At 42.1% G+C, this 21811-nt stretch overlaps 1 protein-coding gene across 1 annotated transcript in view; it reads right to left on the reverse strand.

Annotated features, from left to right (window-relative positions):
- Nucleotides 1-21811, reverse strand: part of FAM13C (family with sequence similarity 13 member C) — a 219991-nt gene that overhangs the window by 59136 nt on the left and 139044 nt on the right. The window contains exons 7-9 of the mRNA XM_067552537.1: nucleotides 20306-20344; nucleotides 15843-15899; nucleotides 11303-11501 (exon numbers count right to left, since the gene is read on the reverse strand). Coding sequence (XP_067408638.1) covers nucleotides 11303-11501; nucleotides 15843-15899; nucleotides 20306-20344 — 295 coding nt within the window. The remainder of the gene's footprint in view (nucleotides 1-11302; nucleotides 11502-15842; nucleotides 15900-20305; nucleotides 20345-21811) is intronic.

The raw sequence follows: 21811 nt of genomic DNA on the forward strand, positions 1-21811 counted from the left end.
TCTGATGCATAAAGATACTAATAACCTGGAAACAAATGGAAAGCAATAACTATAAAAAAACCCCAAAGTATTATCATTCTTCATTGTACAATGCTTTCTGAAAGCAGATCGCATACAAAAAGCCACCAATGAGACGAATGTGTTACCCATCTTCTATTTCGGTTCATTCATTATTTAGACAACAGATGTCAATGTTTGTCCTAAGAGGTCTGACACTTACTGCTCAATATATCTCTATCTCTACATAAATATTTGCATTTGATTTAAGATCATTCCGTCAAATAACAAAAAATATTTCTAGTATGGGCCCCATCTTGAAAACCCTGGCTTACAAAAGTAACCTCAGCTCACATGAGTAAGGGGTTGTAGGATCAGCCTCCAAATTTGCAACTGATTTTTCCATGCATTTGAACGTTATTATTAATTACTAGTAACATTTTACTTTGGAGTGAGGGAAGATGAGTGGGAGGGACTCTTTGTCACAGGTTGCAAGATAAAAGCAGCCAGGCAATGGAGATTGGTCATTAAAAGTTAATGCATGCATAAAATATTGCATCTTGGCTCTTTTTAACCCTTTCAACTCATTTGCCTCATCAGCTCATTTAAGGAATCAGTAGTGAATACCGCATTCACTGATTTAATTGCATTCTTGTGGTGAATTTAACACTAGCAAAATTGTGTCTGCATAGTGTCCTGTAAAAGTACTGTTTGCTCTTTAAAAGATGAGAGCAACAAAGCAATAGCAGTATAATGGCATTTAGGGCCAGAGAGCTCCTGGCCCATGGACAGGTATTATATACAAAGCAGGAGATTGCTGAGGCCTTCCTTCTTTGCCTCTCCTACTCAGAGATTTGGCACAATTGCAGTTGCTGGGTCTCCTGAACATGGCACTGCTCCAAGCTAGCAACTCCTATGTGGTGCAAACCACTCTAAACAGGGTAAGAAATAGGTAGTGTAGAAATAGGTAGCATTATAGCATTTCCTTTAAAGAATTATAAATAACTACAAGCGGTTTATATGGAAGTCAAACAATGAAAGCTTTGGAGGCGCTCGACAACGTAAAGCTCACCTGGGGCTCCTTCCAGCAACATTTTTACTTTTTTACAAGTCCTAGAAGACCACAGGCAGGATGTCCTGCCCATAAAAAAGGTTGGCCTGACATGGAAACCACTTTCTTCTCTCCTCCTCAGAGCACCCACAGTTTTCTTTTTACCTCATTGACCAGTGGTGACAGTCATGTCATGAAAAATATTATTAAAAAAAAAATCTGTGCATAGATGTCAAGTTATGACCTCTGTCAGAATCCACTCCCTCCTTCCCCCAGGTGTATGTTGATGTAGCTCCATTCCTCAGTGCATGTCTACACTACATAGTTAAGTCGACTTAATTTAAGTCAATATCCAGCCGTCGCAGTAATTAAGTCAGTTGGGTGTGTCCACACCACACTTGTTGTGTTGGTGGAGTGCATCCTCACCAGCAGTGCTTGCATCGATGCACAGAGCAGTGCACTGTGGGTAGCTATCCCACAGTGCAACTAGCTGCAGGGGATTTTGGGAATGGGAACATAGCTTCAACCTCCAATGATGCAGTTTCCTCCCTCCCTTTCTAGATATCAACAGCAAGCAACCCATGCTTTTTTGTGCCTTTTTTCGAAAGCCTGGCTGACCCACGCGTATGCCATGGCCAGAGAAGCATGGAGCCCACTCAGCTGAGCACTCTTGTTGTGAGCATTAAAAACCCCTTGCGCCTTATCCTGCAGTATTTCCAGAGCTGAGACAGGAGCCGCCACGCAGAACATTGCAATGTCATTCAAGGAGCCCTGCTTCAAACCATAGAACAAAACAATTGCCAGTTGCTGTTGGCAGTCGTACAGTAGCTGAACATTGTGGAGTGCCGTTTTTGACCGCAGGAAGCAAGCACTGACTGGTGGGATCACATTGTTATGCAGTTATGGGATGACAAGCAGTGGTGCAGAACTTTCAAATGCAGAAGGACATTTTCCAGGAATTTTGTGCAGAGCTTTCTCTAGCCCTGAAGTGTGCAACAGTACAATGAGACCTGCTCTGACAGTGGAGAAGCAAGTGGCAATTGCTCTGTGGAAGCTTGCACCCCACAGTGGGAATTCAGTGGGGAATCAATTCAGAGTTGATAAATCCACCGTGGGAGCTGTTGTGATCCTAGTGTGCAGGGCCATTAATTGACTTCTGCTAAGAAGGGTAGTGGCTCTGGGAAACATGTAAGACATAGTGGATGGTTTTGCTGTGATGGGGTTCCCTAACTGCAGTGGGGTGATAGATGGCATGCATGTTCCTATGTTGGCAGCAGACCACCTTGCCAAAGAGTACATAAACCAAAAAGGATATTTTTCAATGGTGTTGCAAGCGCTGGTGGATCACAGGGGGCTTTTCACCAACATCAATGTGGAATGATCAGGAAAGGTGCATGACGTGCGCATCTTTAGGAAAAGCTGTCTGTTCAGAAAGCTGCAATCAGGGACTTCCTTTTGAAATTGCAAAATAACCACTGATGACGTTGAAATGCCAATAGTGGTCCTGGAGACCCAGCCTACCCCGGCCACCTGGACAGCAGTAAGGAAGCAGTTCAACAGTAGGCTGAGCAAGTGCAGAATGGTGGTGGAATGTGCCTTTGGACATTTAAAGAGTCACTGGCACAGTTTGCTTACTAGGTTAGATGTCAGAGAAAGCAGTATCCCCATTGTTATTACTGCCTGCTGTGTGCTCCATAATATTTGTGAGGCAAAGGAAAAGAAGTTTCCACAGCGGTGGGGCGTGGAGGCAGATGGCCTGGCATCTGGCTGCCAACCTAACAAGAAGAGCCCGGCAAGGTGCTCTGTGTCTCCGGTAACCTTTGAAAACCCATTTCAGTAATGAGCCGGTTACTTGTGCCACTTATCTGTGTTGTGCCTTTCCATAGCATTCCCTCCATTGCATCAGTTTCCCTGTACCTCCCCTTCCCCCACAATCTTGGAATAAATAGAGTATTTCATTCTCGAAACTTTGATTTTTGTGGTTGAGGGATCTGGAAATCGCTATGGGTGGGGGATCAAATGATCTATTGTTTGCGATATGAGCACCTCTAATGAAAACTTCCACCCTCTCCTCTAGGTGAGCTTACATGATATTAGTCTCCTGAGGGTAACAGAAGCAGCAAGGGAGCAGATGCTGCAAGCGTCTGGGTACAGATCTGGTCCTTCTGCTGCTATGCTGTGTACTTCAATGATGCCAGCAGAGTTAACACTGGAGTGGCGTAGGAAAGTGTTCTACCTGGTGGAAGAAATAAGGCAGCCCTCCCCAGAAACCTTCTGCAAAGGATTGCAGAGTAACTCCATGAACGTTTCCTGGAGATCTCCATGGAAGATTCCCGTGCCATCCGTGTGCACATAAACAGTCTTTTCTGGGAGACACCCTCTGTGTAGCTGGAGTGGCCACTGGGAAGCAGATATCTATGGCACCTCATTTTTTCTTCATATTAAACATAAAATATAAGAGCATGTAGCCCCTACAGTTTGATTGGAATTGCATTCTCACCACGGGTGCCTTCCCAGGCACCATGCTGTCCTGTGACTGGCTGGAGTGCTCCGGGGTTAAAAATAAGACTCTCGGGGAGAATGGATCTCCCGCTTGCCTGCCTCCCATTCTCCTCCTCTTCCTCATCCAAAATGTCCTCCTCATTGTTGCCTGAGGTGGCCCAGGACTCTGACTCCTGGGAGGTCTCCATGCTGTGATTGGGGGTTAAGGGTGGGGTCGCCACTGAGAATCGCATGCAGCTCGCTGTAGAAGTGATGCAGAACCAGATGCAGATGTCTGTGGTGCAGAACCAGAATGACTCTTCGCCTCCCTTGTCTTTTGGTATGCCGGCCAAAGTGCTTTGATTTTCACGTGGCACTACTGCACATCCCTGGTGTAGCCCTTCTCGCCCATGCCCCGCGTGATCTTTTCATGGATGTCTACGTCTCTTCAGCTGGATCAGAGCTGTGCCTGCACAGACTCTTCTCCTCCCAGACCAATAAGATCCACCACTTCCTGTGTACTCCAGGTTGGAGCACATTTGGGTCATTGTTGAGTTGCCATGATCAGTTGGGGTGGCGAGCTCTCCAGGCTGATCACACAGGAAATGGGAATTCAAAAGTTCCCAGGGTTTTAACAGATGAGGGGCTGTTTCTTGTGTTTGTGGCTGCTGTGCAGCGGAGTTGAAAACGATCTCCAGAGTGGTCACAGCAGAGCATTGTGGGACACCTCCTGGAGGCCAATTCAGTCGACTTACACAATGCTGCATTTCCACTGTCTCGCTGTCGACCCATCAACATGGAATTAAGCGCTACGCCTCTCGCAGATGTGGCGTAATTAAGTTGACGTTACAAGCGAGTTAGGTCGGCAGAAGGGACCTGGTAGTGTAGGCGCATACATTATTAGGTTGACATAAGGCAGCTTCCATCGACCTAATTTCGTGGTGTAGACCAGGCCTCAGTTCTCTGACTCTTGTGTCTTGAATACCACAACTTTAATGTTGAAATAATAGGGGTGCTTTTGCATTGATGTATTTTTTTCATTTTAATTTATACCAAAGTACCTAATTTCATGCAGCAGTATTCTGAATTCCTGTGTCTTGTGATTTGTGTCACGTTGCCATTTACTTTTCTTAGTCCTGGCGATTAGACTGAGAAATATGACTCTTATTTGCTCTACTTATTAGTTGGTGATCTTAGTGTTACTTTTTATCTCTCTTTCAGTAAAGAATTTAAGGGTGAATCATTTCATAATCCAGATTCATGTTAATGTGCATCAAAGATGAGCTACAGAGGAAGGGGATTAATCAAGAAAAGCTGATGTTGAATTCCAAAACCTCACTTCTTATATTGTCTCTCTAGAATATATACTGTACATACTTGATTTTGGTATTCCAATGGCCCATAAAATTTGATTTATAATAGATGAATGCTAAAGAATCTCTAAAGTGGACCAGGGAAATAAAACAGATATAGACCACAGGAAACATTTATAGATCCATAGATTTTTAAGGCCAGAAAGGGCCATTGTGATGAGCTCCTCTGATCTCCTGTTTAATTCTGGCCATAGGACTTCCCTATATTAATTCCTGCTTCAAATCCAATAGCTGTATTTGAACTAGAGCATATCTTTTAGAAAAATATTGAATCCCAATTAAAAATTTTCCAGTTATAAAGAATCCATCACAACCCTTAGTAGGCTGTTCCAATGGTTAATTACCCACAGAGTTAAATATTTGCACTTTATTTCTAGTCTGAATTTGTCTAGGATCAACTTCTAGCCTTTGGTTCTTGTTATACTTTTGTCTGCTAGATTGAAAAGCTCTCTATTATCAAATTTCCCTAGAATGGATTAACCTTAAGAGAGAATAGGTTGTGATGCCATTCTGCTCTTCCCTTAGGCTTTCTATTAGGTGGGGTTTATGCCAGCGTCTTCATATCCTTACAGAAAAAATATCTATAGATTTTAAACAGAAAATGATAATGTCTGTATAAGTATTGTGAACTGTCAAATAGGATTTAATCAAGAATTATATATCAGCTATTGAAATCTACAGTACAGTTAAAAAAACCCATGGAAAGGCTATTATTCTCTATTAAATTCTATGGTCCAGTCCTAAATTATGTGCAAAGTTGTCTCTAAGTCATCTTTATAGCTCCCTGATTCTGTCTGGGCACCAGGCCTATCCCCAGCACAAATCAGAGCAGCCTACAGGCTGCTCTAATTTGCACTGGCGGCCACAGTCCCAAAGAGCCAATCCAACAGCCAGAGGTCTCAAGAATAATTCTGACTCTGACAGATTATTCACATCCATGACCCTTTTCCACAGCCACTTCCTCAGATTTTGTGTGTTCTAGAACAATTTGTTCCAAGAAATAATTATATAAAGTATCAGGAAACTACTTCTCTGAACTATGTCTCATTGTGCATTGGACCAGCCTATATGTGAGTAAGTGAACTGGTGAATTCACCATTTTGTTAGATTTAGTTGTTTGTTTGATCTCTCACAGCACAATACATTCAATGTTCTTTTTCTGAGCAGGAACCTAGTAGTATAATCCTACTAGCATAGTTGTGTTTTTATCACATGGGATTTGTATCCTTACAGATTCTGCTACATGAACCTCTTCACTCAGATATGTTATCATGTTAGATTCTATATAGCTCTAATCAAAATGTCTATCTACGGGAAATTCTGGTATTTCAAAATACTTAGAATGAAAAATCAAAATTTTGACATGCCCCACAAAATGAAATTTCAGAAAAAAAATTTGTTTTGGGGTAATAAAAATATTTTGGCTTTTTTACATTTTTTTATTTTATTTCATTTATATGTTGTGTTATTTTATATTAGAATTTTTTTTTAATTAAAATATAACATAAAATAAAAAATATACACAAAATACAGTCCAATATAAAATAATAAATTTCAAAACTAAAAGTCCTTTGACAACAAAAAAAATCAGAAGGTTCCACTCTGAAATGCTCTGTTTCTATTTTTTTCTAAACAAAATTTCATCTAAATTGACATGTTTCCAAAGGTTTTGATTTCAGCAAAATGGTATTTTTGACCAGCCCTAATTCTATGGAATCCTTTAGGTTTCTTGCTTCTCTCCCATTTCTGACCTACATCTGTCCTTGCTTTTCAGTTCATAGCCACATATCCCAGTATCCCATTGAGCTCTATAATTGCTTAAGCTTCAGCAATGCCCATTATGGGCTAGATGTTCAAAAGAACTCAGGCTTGCTTTTAGACATTTTAATAAAGTGGCCAGATTTTCAGTAGTGCTCAACATTAAACAGCTCCCACTAGCAGTGACACGAAATGAGTGCTGAGCTCTTTTGAAAATGTGATCATGTATCAATCAGGCTTCATTGCCAGGTATTCTAGTTTGCTTCCCCCCTTACTCCCATCCTTGTAAACTTCTTGCATTGGCATATAGACATTTATAGATTTGTTTTTGGCCATGTGCTATTTTTATTTTGCTCTTTAGTCTGACATCTTGTTACTTTTCTAGGATTTACTTCTGCCACTGCAACCTGTGCCAACTCCAATTCAGCTGTAATTTCTGCCCTATTCTTTTAGGGATACAGAGATACCACTCCCTCTCCAATGTCTTTCCACTATGCACCTGGGTTTCCACTGGTGGAAACTTATATAGAATCTGGCTCTATATACACAGATTGCTCTGTATCAAACGAGTGCACCAATTCTCTCCCTAATTCCCAATAGCTCAATACTTATTCTGTTATTAAAGAGTTAATTCTATCAGGAGCAGCTCAAGGTGTTGTAACTGTTGAGCGCTTAGTAGCTACTAATACACAGATGTGAATAATAATCAAATCTCTGGTATGTCAAAGCAAAATCTGTAATTAGATACTGTCGTGATGTGAATAAATGCTTCTCCACTCATTGTAGGAGTGAAATTGGGGTGAGGGTGTCATTTAAGGAACAATAAAAATTGGGACTCATTTGCGCTGGAATGGCTTAATCACTATTTGGAGGACATTCTCGTTTTCATTTTCAAATGAACATAGCTAAGCAGCAGAGCCAATCGGATGCGTATTGGCTGCCTTATGGGTACAGTTGTTAGCTTGCTGTGAGGCTTGGTGGTAATATGTTTAGAAGGAGCCCCAGTGTGCACAGTAGCATGCTGTTTCAAAGCATCAGTCTCTTTCTCTTTTCCAAGATAATGACAACTTGCCGTATCATCAGCTTCTAGAAAAACACCACCACTTTTTTCTCAATTTCAGGTAAAACATAGTTAGAAGGAAAAGAAGCAGATTAGATCAAATCGGTTACTAAAGCAGACGAAGTGCTTTAGAGTTTGAGATTATAGTATACTGGGGCTCTCGACTTGAAAAACCTGCCAGCAGAGCTTTGCTTTAAACCACAGCCTGTGTGCCAGATGTGTGCTTGTTTCAAGAAAACAACAAAACAGAACAAACCTAGAAGCTCCTGCAGCCACAATCGGCCATGCAGATGGGGTGTAGGCAAGTACATATTCTTACACGAGAGTGAACTAGGGTGACCAGATAGCAAGTGTGAAAAATAAGGACGGGTTTGGGGTAATAGGAACCTATATAAGACAGAGCCCCAAATATCGGGACTGTCCCTATAAAATTGGGACATCTAGTCACTCTAGTCAGTGAACTAGGAGTATTAAAATTTATGGCTTGGGAAACATTTTTCCCAAAAAAACCTCAATCCAAAAAGCTGCTCCATGTGGGTATACTCCTTTGCCTGCAGAAGAGCCCCTGAAATCAATGAGTCTTGATGTAGACAAAGAGGTCTGCCCTGCAGAGCTCATTGCAGAATTGGGGCCCAAAATATAACCCCATCAGTGATGAGGGTACTTTAACTTCCTGTGGTGGAGTAATATTTATTTTATGTGGGGACCAATCATGTTTGTAGTGCTAATTCTGTTACCTATGAGATACTGCATCAGTGCTCAGTTCAGAGGTGGGGGCAGAATGGTACCCACACTTCTCCCTGAATGGAAACAGAGCCAGGGGAAGAGTGGTTGGGAGTGGAACCCAACATCACTTTTTTGTTTCCCAGTTCAAGCATTGTATCACAGGAAAATTTCATGGCTTATTGGGGGTTTCCTCTCCAGCTGCTGCACTTTTCAGTTGCATCAATATTTTATGGAGCTCTAATTACATGAACACAAAATATTACATAAAACTAAATCAATATTCTCAGTTAATTTCTTCAAGCCAAACTCAGTGGTGAGCTAAAAATGGGGGTAAATTAGTTGAAAATGGGTGATCTGCCCTACTTTAGCTTTCAGTGACGTGTGAGGTACTAGTGTGACATGCATGAGGACTGAAAGGGGGCACAGACACAGGATAGAGAGAAAAATAATTAACACGAGGGTAAGAGACCAATCATCTCTCCACCTTATTTTACGCTTTTCCAATTAGCTGTTTTTCCTGATATACTTCCTCTTGTGCCACTAGTGTGAGTCTGTCTACACCTGCGCTGGGAGAGTCACTCCCAGCTGCAGTGTAGACATGCCCTGGGTATATTATTTCCACTAATTTTTCATACCCACTGAATGGGATAAAGGGATGATATGCAACATCCTCTGCCCACCCTACCAAATATCTCCTAATAACTGAGAATTAATAAAACATTACAGTATTTATTGGTTTGACTTAGACACCGGTTTAGATCTGTAGCACAAGCCACACAGATATATTTAGCCAGAGGCTGAAGTTGACATGCTGGCAGAGGCTGTTGTAATGCCAACAAGTAGTTGTTAACTTCTGCTTTGTTCTGCTAGGATCCAGAAGTGCATCTCTCACTGTAAAATGGTAGAGGTGCTTTCCAAAAATGATCTGTTCCCATAGGAAGATAAAAGCAATGGACCAGGAACATCTATGTAGTACTTCAACAAATGCTATCTACTTACATTGTACCTGCATACTCTCCCCTTAAAAAAGTGGGGATTAAGTACAGGCCAAAAATTAACAGCATACCACCTCATGCAACTAAACATCAAAGCAGATGCAAATTTAGGGCTCTGGTATGTCTCCCGGAGCGAGACCAGCTGGGGGAGAGAACGGAGGTGAACTCTGCAAGCAGCAGCGGCTAGAAGAATGATGACTATAAAGCCTAGAGAAGACACAATGCATCCAGGGTTGCAAAGGGAAGAATTTTCACTGCTTGCCTTGCCATAACCTACGGAGAAGTTGTAGACTGTGCTTCCCCTAGTACAGCCTACCAATCACAGCCCATGGGCAGAGGGTTGGGACCACAGCCACAGCCTCACCTCTATCAGACACAGTCCCTTGGGGTGTTGAGCAGTGCAGCCACTGCTAAAACCCTCACGTTTATATTCAGTCTTCTCAGGTAGCCGTACTATGGCTGTCTTCAAAACTGGAGCTCTGCAGTGCACTGGTTCTGGGACATCCATAATCTGGGCCTTAATTAACATCCTAAAGGCTATATAAACCTGATGACCTGTTGCTTGGTACCCCATCTACTCTGTAACTAAATATTAAGGGACTGATTTTCCACTGCCTTGCACCTTGTGTAGCCATTTATACCTGTACAAAGTCAATGTAAACAGCTAGCAAATCAGAATGGCAGCAATTTACACTTACTGTGTAAATTTATCCTCAGGTGTAAATGACAGCATGAGAATCAGACTCTAAGCAAACCCAGTGTAGACCCTGAATGGTACAACATGATGGAACGTGCAGCTGATAATGACAATCAGTTTGTTAAATATAAAAACGTATAGCTTATGTAAAGTGAAGTTTCTAATATTTTGTAGCTGCAAACGCCATACTGGAAAAGCCGGTAGTACGTGCTTTCATGGGTGTGATGGAAGGTGTAGCTTTCACCCTTTGATGAAGTCAGTTCAGCTTCAACCAGACTGACCAGGAACAAAAACTCTTGCAGAAACTATGTACCTACTTCATACATTTTCCTCTGAACCATTTGAGAAATTCCAGTTTCATAAATAAACCAAGAAGCGGGATTCATAGTTTCTGGCAGGAGGCTCAGAGAACACTGTAGTTTTGATGCTATGTTAAAGGACACTTTTCATGATAGTGCCAGTGCTCCACCTAGCAAGGAATAAAGATGCACCTGCTGTTTAAACTTGATCTCATATACCAGAAGGTATAATAACTTATATATGGAAATTGTTGCAAGGGAATATCAAATGCTGAAAAAACCTAGCAGAATTCTCAAGGGATATGTCAAGTGCTAAGGAATGCTACTCAAACAAGTCATTCAGGAGCAATGTGTTTGTGTAAGACTGGATATGCAGGCAGTGTGGTAAAGGGGGACATACTGAATGTGTTTGGAGGCAGCAGAAAATTAGAGCAGGAGAGATGAGAAACAGTAAACATGGGGGGAAAAACAGCTGATGGGGGTTGGCAAGAGAAAGATCTTGCAGTTGTTCAAGCAGGTTCAGGAAATACAAGAGGATAATTCAGAAGGAGAAATGATTTGCACATCCCTCACTATGGGCCATACAGTAACACCCCTTATTCATAGCAGTGAGCAGTTGTGAATTCACAGTCTATCACGATATCAGGGAATTCTCATCGATTCTGCGTGATTCCCTTACTGAAAGGATAATTACTTTAACTGGTGTGTCGCTTGTACCAGATACATGTCCCAAATCATTGTGGAGGTGGAATCAGAGCAGGGATCAATAATGGTATCATTTGCATCACTTTGCATTTAAAACATATTCCTGCTATGACATTGCACCATAAATATCTAGCAGAACCAGGTAAGCTTATTTTATTACCTGACTTTGTTCATGGTTTTTCCCATTTTCTAGTTTTGCAATGGACTTAGGCTTTCTTAATTTTAAATTGCCCATTCCAGCCCTTAGTGTGCAGTCATACGCTGTCTGTTCCACATGTTGCTGGGTTTCTTGCAATGCTGGCTGGCTTCCCTCTAAGACTGTAGTGTTGTCAGGATAGTTTTCTTTGTTGTTTTCATCTCTAGAAAAAAATAAAACCAAAAGTGTAAGGCAGGATTTTAGCCTTCTCTCAGAACAATACTGAGGGAGGTCTGGTGCCAAGGTCTCAGTTTTACTTGATACGTTATCATTGCCAGGGTAAGGACATGTCCAAGCTAAACAGTGTGTAAGTTCATAAAACAAGTCTCTGTTATAGGCTGCAGTTTATTATCAGGCCATATGCTAAATGCACGAGTACACGTTTGTATAGAGAGTAATTTAAGCAGCTATAATTTAGGGTAAACTATGTGGCCTCAGCGAAACCTGATCTACGCTACCAAGATAGGTCAACATAAACTGCCTTGCATTGACCTAGTTGTGTATGTGTCTACACTCAAATTTGTCTCCCGCTGATGTAAGCACCCCATTACAGCAATGCAGTAACGCCAGCTCCCCGAATGGCTTTGAGCCATGGTTGATCTACTGTGATCAACACAGTGTGAATGCAGACACCATGTGACCTGCGTCAATCCTGACAGTCCTCCAGCAGTCGTCCCACACTGCTCAACTGTGGTCAACACTGACAGCTGTGATCACAATTGTGAACTGCACTGCCCAGTGGTTCTGGAGGGCAGAAGCCATATCCCCTCCCTTTAAAAACTTTGCCTATTTTTGAAATGTCTTTTCCTGATTGCCCGGCTTGGCAAGCACATCTATCAACTCTTCCTTCTCGTGTGCAACTGCCCAGCCGATAATGCTCCATGCTTTAGACACACACCTGAGCCTGTGTGGAAAAGAGGCTGTGCAGGCACTGCTATGGGGCAGTTGTAGAAACGTGGACATCTACAAGCAGAGTGCCCAGATGATGCAGGCAAAAGGGCACATCACAGCAATGCCGTGTGAAAGCAAATGAACTGCAGCGGGCATGCCAGAAGGCTAGGGAGATCAACAGTCCATTTGGTGCCGAGCCACAGACCTGCTGCGTTTACAATGAGCTGCATGCCGTACTAGGCAGAGACAACACCAGCACCCCGCAGAGCAACGTGGATACCTCCAAAGAGCCAGAGACACAGACTCCAGTTGTGAACAGCAAGGAAGAGGAAGATGGGGGCATACAACCACAGGGTCCAGCTTTGCTGTGAGCCAGAATCTGCCTAGAGATGTCACTGCAGTCCAATCACTCCCTACAGGTGAGCCTGATTCAGGGGAAGGAACCTCAGGTAAGCGTGTGAATGCATTTCCCATTATAACATTTAAATGTGAAGATTAATTAATAATTAATAGGTGCATTCCAGACAGGGTTATATTAATAAATGTATACCAAGCACCACACAGATCCTAACAGGCCCCCAAACTTCAAGGCTAGGTAGAGCACAGCCCACACAATGCATTGCTATGGCTGTCTGTTAAAGTGCTCTTTTCCAAGGCCTTCCTCAGCTGCATAGCTCCGCGTTGAGCTCTTCTAACAGCCCTTGTGTCTGGCTGTTCAAACTCAGCAGCTCCAGTTCATCCTCCACCCCAGTGGCAATTTATTCCCCTTTATTTCACAAATATTATGCAGGACACAACAGGCAGCCATAACAACTGGGGTTTTTTTCTCACAGAGATCCAATCTTGTGAGTAAACACCACCAGCATCCCTTCAATCTACCAAAAGCACATTCAACTGTTATTCTGACCCTACTGAGCTGAATCTTTTCTTGGTGCTGTCAAGGTGGCTGGTGTATGACTTCATGAACCAGGGGTAGATTGGATCCTCCAGGATCACTATTGGCATTTCAACATCACCAATGATAATCTGCTGGTTGTGAAAAACTGCCCCTGCTTGCAGCTTTCCAACAGTCCTGTGTTCTTAAAGAAGTCCATTACTGATGAGAGTAAAGCATCCCCAGTGATCCACCAGGGTTGCATAGCCATAGAAAAGTAGTCCTTTCTGTTGATGTACTCCATAACAAGGTTGTCTGTTACCAAAATAGGGATACATATGCCGTCTATTACTCCACTGCAGTTTGGGAGCCCCATTACTGCAAATCCATCCACTACGTTGCGTACATTACTGAGAGTCACAGTCGTGCGTAGCAGGACCCAACTGCATGACAGCGGCCCCCATTGTGGATTTTCCAGCTCCAAACTGATTTCCCACTGACCGGCAGCAATCAGGAATGGCAAGATTTCCACAGTGCGATGTCCACTGACTTGTCAACTGTCAATGCATCTCTTATTCTGGGGTCCTTGCACAAGAGGGCTGGGAAGAGCTCAGCATGCAGATCCAGGAATGTGGCCTTTCACCTCCAAAAGTTCTGCAGCTACTGTTCTTCATCCCAAACCTGCATTACAGTGCAATCTACCAGCCAAAGACCGTTTCTCGGGCCCATGCAGTTCTCATGACAAGAGTTGTGTGGACTCCATGCTTCTGTCAGACAGAGGGAAGTGCTGCAGGGTTTTGAGGGATTTTTTTTAAAAAGCATGAAAATTATGAGATAGGGATGACATTGTAGGATGAATAAAGATGCTGGATGGGAACTTGACCCTTTGCACCCAGTCACTCCTGTGCAATTCACTTCTGCCCTAGTATGCATTGCCGAAGTTTCCCAAGAGACAGAGCTCCAGATGACAGCAAGTTGCATACTAAGATACCTACCTATGGTGCACTGCACTACGCATCAACACAAGCACCCCGTTCAGTAAGTACAGTGCCAACACGAGGAGCCAAGTATGTACATGCACTAACTGTGGCAGTTTTATGCCAATGTAACTTGCATTGACTGTTTCTAGTGCTTAAAAGGCCTTAGAGTTGCCACTTTTTGCCTTCTCAAACTAAAAGTCAAAAGCGTCTTTCTCCTACAGTTTCTCCCCTATCACCATCCAATGCCACAGGCTTAGGAAGTCAATGACTTAGCAGGGTCTTTCCCCTCACACAAATGGTTGCTTCCTACATCCATGACCTCATTCTGCAAAATCCATTTCCCCATCCTTTCATGTCTCCTTGCGCTTCTTACTTTGTTTTTCATCTTTCCTATGAGCTAATATATCCCCTCCAAGTCTGCTGGAATAAGGGAAAGAGAAGGGTATATCGGATAGGATTTGGACAGCCAGGGTTGGACAACTTTTGAGTTGAGAGGACGGAAAGAACACCTTCCCCCTTTTTCCTACCTCTTGGGCTTCCAGACAAGTTCCATCTTCATTTTTACTAGCCTGGATTCCACCCATATCACTGCCCTTCCCTCCACTCTGTCCCAGGCAGTCACTGTCACTCCCTAGAGGAAGGCATTCACTCACACTCCTTCCCCCAGTCTTAGTCCAGAAAAAAAGTGAGATAAGGTTGGTTCTTTGGGGGAAGCAGCTGGATGAGTTGATGAAAATTTTATCAGCCTTCTGATTGTGGGAAAGGGTCACCATTCATAACAACAAATCACAGTCTAGGTTTTTCACTTAGATCCTGGAACGTTCTTTGGTGCTCAGGTAAAAACTGTGACTAGGACAGACATCTCCCATCTTTGCCTGGCAAGCAGAGTACAACCTTTCCTCCCAGATATAGACCTTGCTACAGCTATCCATGCCTCTGTTACTTCAAGGTTTGACTCCTGTAACACGCACCATTTAGAGCTACATGTCAAAACCATTCAGAAACTAAAGCTAGTGCAGAATGCAGAGCTACCCACTTATTAAACAGTGCATCATGAGAGAATAGGTTACCAGGTAGGCTCTGTACCCTACATTGGCTGCCAGTTTTCAGATGGAAGACAGGATGTTGGTTTTAACTAATAAAGCCCTAAGGTTTGTAACTTGACTATCTGAGTGATCGCCTCGCTCCCTGTCTGAACTCCCACAGATGAGATGATCAGAGATACTTGAGCTGGACCCTCTCAGGAGTTTAATGGAGAGTAATTTGTTGACACAAGATTCTCTGTGTTGGGACCCCAACTACCGAACTGGCTTTCCCCTGCTTGGCTTATCAGAGCCCAGACGTATTAACCTCGCAGGCACACCGCAAACCCCATCTTTTTTTCCCAATGAGCTGTTTGGTCCAGAAAGTTTGGTCCAGGACAGCTATTATTGGTACTGAGTGGGTTGCTTTCTCTTGTATGGGCAGTTCTATAAATATCCTGAAATACACTTTGTTTTAAAATGGTCTACATTTTAAATTTTCTGTAGTGCTAAGCTGCATCGTCCAAAAGTTGAAATACACAAATATAGCCTTCGGTGACTTTCATCTCAATAATACTTAAACTAAACTACTCAGTAATTTAGAAGATTTTTATTTGCAACAATGATATTCCTTGAGGTTTTGGTACCATTAACACACGATTCCTGATAGAGAGAGATGAAAGAGAAAAGTCAGATTCCTTGCCAAGGGTTTTCAAACAGAATATACAGTAGAATACCTGTGGATGGAGTTTGCTGCTCGGTCTTCATGTACAGACTCTGTATCCTCTTCACACCTTGAAAATGGATATAAAATTATTGACTTTCTGCCAGTTGCACTGGTTATCTTTTTAGTAACAAAACAGCTCAGTTTGAGGTGGCGCGTACAATTCTCTAAACATTCCTCTTTCTCAAGCTTTAACTGAAGTCAATTCATGGCACACTTTCTCTATTTTCAAAGTGTGTTGTGATATTTTAAAATCTGATTTTCTGCAGAATTAGATACAATATTTGCGCTCCCTCCTTTATCTTGCTGGAAATCCTGAGACAAATAGAATGCAGCTTTTTCTGTAAAAATTGTAGAAAATAAAGGAGACATCCTTCTTTTTAATTGCTAATAGCCTACATTGCTCAAAGTATTATAAACAGTAATTAACTTAACATACAGTGCATTTTTCCTCCAAGGTCTAGTAAAGAAATTCATAATAATAGAGCAGTCAGTCTTTGTAATGCTACTGAAAAAAAATCCCAATATAAATTAAATTCCTGAAGTGAAAAATAACCCAAAACATTATGATCAAATCTCAATAGAATTAAGTGTTCCTAAAGCAAAAAGTAGCATAATTATTAGGAGAAAATGCAAGAGAAACACGTTAAATACCCAACTGATGATCAGAGAATCAGGAGAAGGACATGAAGTATAAATTAACTTTGCAATGCTCAGTGCAAGATTATCTGCAGAACCAAACTGAAATGCACAATGGAGGCTTCTCTTGCCACCTAAACTCTAATATAAAGAACATTCTACCTTCCACTTATTAATTCTGGACAAATGTTATGCTCCTCCCCTCCTCTTTCTTCTCCTCTCCGTGTGCTCATACTCACAATGCGCAAACACTGAACAGGCCTGGATTACTTGATGCTTGCTGGCAGAGGAATCTATTCATTATATGGGAAGCAACCTGTAATTCGGTTGATTCATTAATTATTGACAAAAGCTGCCCAGCTCTGGAAAGAACACGTTAAATGATACACGTGTACCCCTGCACAGCAATTTGCTGGTAAGATTTTAATGTGCTCCTCTCGCTGCCAGTCTTCTGCTGGGATCTTTATCAACAGACAAGCTGCTGCTGAAATTATTTAAAGGGACATTCTCTCAAGCTGTTTCCATTTCCTGCACTGACCTACCTTTTGGCAGGGATTTTACTAAACCCATCCACTGAGGATGCCTTGAGTGCATTTCTTTTAAAAGAAAGGAAAAAATAATTTCTCTCTTTAAAATTGCTGAGCTCCTCAGTGTTTAGGTAACACGGTAATGCTATCTTTTGCAAGTATGTTAATGTGACCTTTGTTTGGTCATGAGTATGACCCCCCATGCTCAGATTCTGCCTACAGAGCTGCAGATAAGGAAGTGAAGTCATGCATACTGGGTAATACATTGCAGTTGCAGAAACAGTTCCAATGGCAAGCCTCTCTAAAGAGCTCCTGTTGTCAATGGAGTGTTGCCTTCTCTATTTTCCTACGGTTTAATGCTGGTAGGGGATCACTCTCCAGCTAGCCAGCGCTACAGGGAGAAAGCCTCTTGCCAGAAGAAGTCTTTGTCTAAAGTTGGGGAAGTCTTTCTTGCTCAGAGAATACTCCTGCAAGAAAGGGAGACCCCCACAAGAGGCAAGCTATGATGACAGATGATGGAAAGGGGTAATTGGGACACACTAGGGGTGGGTATCTGCAGTAGAAACTTAGCTGTGTTTGAACTCTTGATGTCAAATGTGGTTTCTCCTCTGATCCCCCACTTAAATGGTGAGTATCTTGTAGACTCCTGACCTCAACTAGGTGGAAAGAAGGGGATATAATGGGGCCAAGTAGAAAAAGAAGGGAAAAATCAGTTGGAAAAGTTGGGGATATGAGTTGGGAATTGAGAGGGGGGAGGAGGAGAGTCAGAAGGAGGAAAGAGAGAAGGGGGAAGATAGAGAGGAAAGATGTTCCCTGACAGAGGTGCAATGGCCCTACTAATCTGACCAGTGAAGACACCAGAAGGGAGTAGGTTACCACCAAGGCTCCCCACAGGAGACTGAAACAAGTGAGAACCTGAGCCTGTTTAGGGGAGGAGTGATTATTGGGTGTGGAGGGGGGGGAGGCTTGGTTGGGGCCTATCTGAGCTAATCAAGAATGCCACACTTTCCGAGGTTCCTTCAAACTGTTTTCTAGTGTATATCTTTTACCAGAGTTGGTGCCATGTTGGTATGTGTCTTTGCATATAATTTAGCTGAACTGACTCCGGATTGTGTAAGCAGATGGGGTTTCCACCCTGCTCTGAACCAAAGTTGCACACTAGCCCAGTTTCTCTATTTCAAGCTAAGCTTGTCCCGGGAACAGAGAGTGAGAGGAAAAGGTACCTTTACACCACCCTTACACTTCTCCTATTCTGGTGGCCATTTGAGCTGCTCCTGTACCTGACTGCCTGTGGCTCCAAGGGTCCGCTCTGACAGCCAGGCCTAGTCAAAGCACACGGGCACTCTTGGCCACGGCTCTTTTCACAAGGAACATCACCTACAAGAGGGGATTGTGAGGGATGCAGCATAGATACTGAATTTGTACTGAAGTCAAGGGGGGCTGTGTGTTCTCAGCACCTCTGGAAATCTGGCATCTTTTATTTGAGTGCGTAAGTAGGGATAAAAGGGTCTAACTTTAGCACACAAGTTTGACAATTTTGGCCCAAGCAGGATTTTTTAAAGGATGTTCCTAGCCCCCAGTGTTTATAAAGCCACTAAAAATAAAGAGAAAGACAAATTCAATGTGAAAACTGGGTTCTGTTTCTAATGTGCTGCTAGCAAACTTCTCTAGTGCCGTGGGATAGCCGACTTCTCAGATGGCTTCAGACCAAAGATCTGCTATTCCACCTTGCTGCCACCAGGTCTCACTGCAGCAGTGGCTGCTATGCACATACACTGCCTCCTCCCTTTCCCAACTGGCAGTGCTAACACTACAAATCAGGCCTCTCTGCAATGCTTGCTTCTGTCTTCACAGTGACGGAAAGTCTGGCAGAAGCAGAGAAAGCTCTGCATTGTTAGCTCTAGCAGCACCACTGGGGAAGGGCAGAGATATGCAAAAAGGAACCGCTGAAGGCCTGAGGTTGAGAAGGGGTGGGGACAGTAGTAAAAATGTGGTGTTCTACTTCGTCCCTCATTTGGAAAGTCCCACATTGCATTTTAGACCTCACTGTCCCACAATACAATATACAATAAAGGTGGAGATGTATAGTGGCAAAGCTAATTAAAAATAATATTAAAATCCACTTTCTGGTTGACAATGTCATTTAATTTCATGCTGCTTACTGTAGCACTCCAAAAACTGGGATAATATTAATACATCAAGCAAAGTGTGAAAGGTATACAGGGGGTTAAAGGTGTTTGAAATCCCTAGAGAAATGTTATATCCGTTCTCTAGTCAGTTTGACAGCATGTATGGATTGCTCTGAGTTACCACCTGGACTGCTTTCAAAATATATCATTCCCCCTGCAACACTCCAGCAAACGGCTTACAATCAACTTCAGCTTTTTATTCTTAGCATTTCAGGAATGTGAAATGTACCTTACACGCAAACAAATCTATAAATCTCCCTTCTGACAAACTGCTGGCCACAATTCAGCTGAGCAGTCGTCTGAAATATAATCAAGTATGTGAAATTTGCGGATAAAATACCTATGAAACACAGAGAGTCACAATACATATTTTTCAGAGCCAACAGAGCTGTGCTAATATGTCAATGAACAATGCAGAATAGTCACACCTGAAATTAAAACATTTTCCTTTAAAGAAAAGCAGAAGTATATTTCATTTTTAAATTATTAATGACATCTCAGGGTTTGTAACTTTATGATGTTTTCTACTGTTTTGATGTCTGTTCATCTTCTTAAGATAAAAAGGCACAACATATTTCTTTAAAACCACAGGGGGGAAAATGTAAAAAGTTTACTGAATTAATAGCAGAGGGTATTCAGTATTTAGATACTGAATCTGTCTAAATAATATAGTGTTTTGCTCAAAACATTCTTTAAGAATTTTTTCTGCCAGCGTTTACAGTAAGTATAGTCCACGTCTATGTATAGTAAGTGTAGTCCATGTGCTGTTTTGCCTGTCATGATCAACAATATCAAGATTTAGTAATATTTTCTGATGAGCTGTACAGTATACATACAATCATATATTCAAACACATGTAGGATATATACAAGGCAGAAAACAGCAACATAAACATTTTATTTCATAATGCTACTCCATTACTAAATGGATAGGTAAATATTGTTGTTTTATATCATTCAGCATATTTTCAATAAAACATTAAACCCACAGAAGACAGTGCATTATAAAACGTTACAAAAAGCTTTTTCACTTTTGCAATAATATTTAAAATTATTCTCTGCACTGCTTAACACATCATTCTTATGTAATGGTACAGGCACATATTTAAAGTATTCACTTACTCTACTAAAGCTGTACTGTCGAAGGAGTGATCCTGAATGCTGAAACAGAAACAAGAAAACATCAGATAGTCAGTAAGGCAGGCAGTCTCCCCAAATGCTTTTCAGTTGTTGGAACACATACACAAACATGGCATTGCAAGGCAAATCTCTGTGTTAGCTCTACATGCACATACCGTACACGCTGGGCTGTTCTGCACATGCTCATAATCAAAGAACCATAAGGATTAGCCCTGCAACACTCACAAACCACAAAGCCATCAGGCAGTGCTTTGAATATGTGAACACAGGTAGCCAGGAGATTCTCAAAAAGGGATCAGACACCCCTGCACTTACAATGATGCTGTTAAATAGGAATTGGGATTTCTAGCACATTGATACATGTGTTTGCCATTCTGCTTCTTTAAACATTTGACTACTAGCAATCTGCTCGTTATACACTAAGTTGTGTTTATTACTCGACCAATTATGGTTCCCATGAGACTTTCTCTTCAATTGTCTCTTACAAATTCTGCTGATAGTCAAACCCCAAGGGAAGCTATGAAAAAAAAATAATCTGGACGGAAAGGAAGGGCTGCTAAAGTAACAAAGGATTTTTAAATGAGCAGCAAGGAAACTGCTTCTGTGAAAGAGGGATGGATAACAAAATTCACACTAACCCTGCAGTAAAGTGTCTGCAAACCTGGTTTTATAAATCTATAAAGTGGCAAGTCAGGATACAGTTATATGTGCTGATTCTGAGATAACCTGGAGCCCCATCTATTTGCATCTCAAAAATTTGGTAAATACACTGCTAGATCATTGTACAGTGGGAAAAAAAATTCTTGCTGCTACATGTTTTTCCAAATAATGGAGTATGACGAGCATTCTTGATATATTACAATGGCACTGAACAGACAACAGCAAGAAACCGAGCAGAGATTGGGAGGCGGAGTTTCCTACTCACAAGCAGCCTTTGCTAGCATGGTGTATGAGCACAGTTCACAGTCGTCATTAGCATGAACGAAGATCAAAGCCACACCAGCACAAGGCAGCTAGAATTCCCCTTCCTTCAAATAATATTGACACTGGCTTTTATTCTGGTCTCTTCCAGGCTTGCTCACCCTATGCACACTGTTTTATAGATTCATAGACTTCAAGGTCAGAAGGGACCTTTGTAATCATCTAGTCTGATCCCTTACACATTGCAGGCAACAGAACCTCACCCACCCACCCACTCCTGTAATAGACCCATAACCTCTGGCTGAATTACTGATGTCCTCAAATAATAATTTAAAGACTAAGTTACAAAGAATCCACCATTTGCTAGTTCATATCAGCAAGTGGCTTTGCCCCTTCTGCAGAGGAAGGTGAAAATCCCCAGCGTCACTGCCAACCTGACCTAGGGGGAAAATTCCTTCCTGACCTCCCTATGGTAGTTAGTTAGATCCTGAGCATATGGGTGAGACCCAGCAGCCGGACATCTGGGAAGGAATTCTCCGTAGTAACTTAGAGCCCTCCATATCTAGT

The sequence above is a fragment of the Emydura macquarii genome, unplaced genomic scaffold, assembly GCF_026122565.2.
Source record: "Emydura macquarii macquarii isolate MOO-44397 ecotype Brisbane River unplaced genomic scaffold, CSIRO-AGI_Emac_v2 contig_1390, whole genome shotgun sequence".
Taxonomy (NCBI): Eukaryota; Metazoa; Chordata; order Testudines; family Chelidae; genus Emydura; species Emydura macquarii.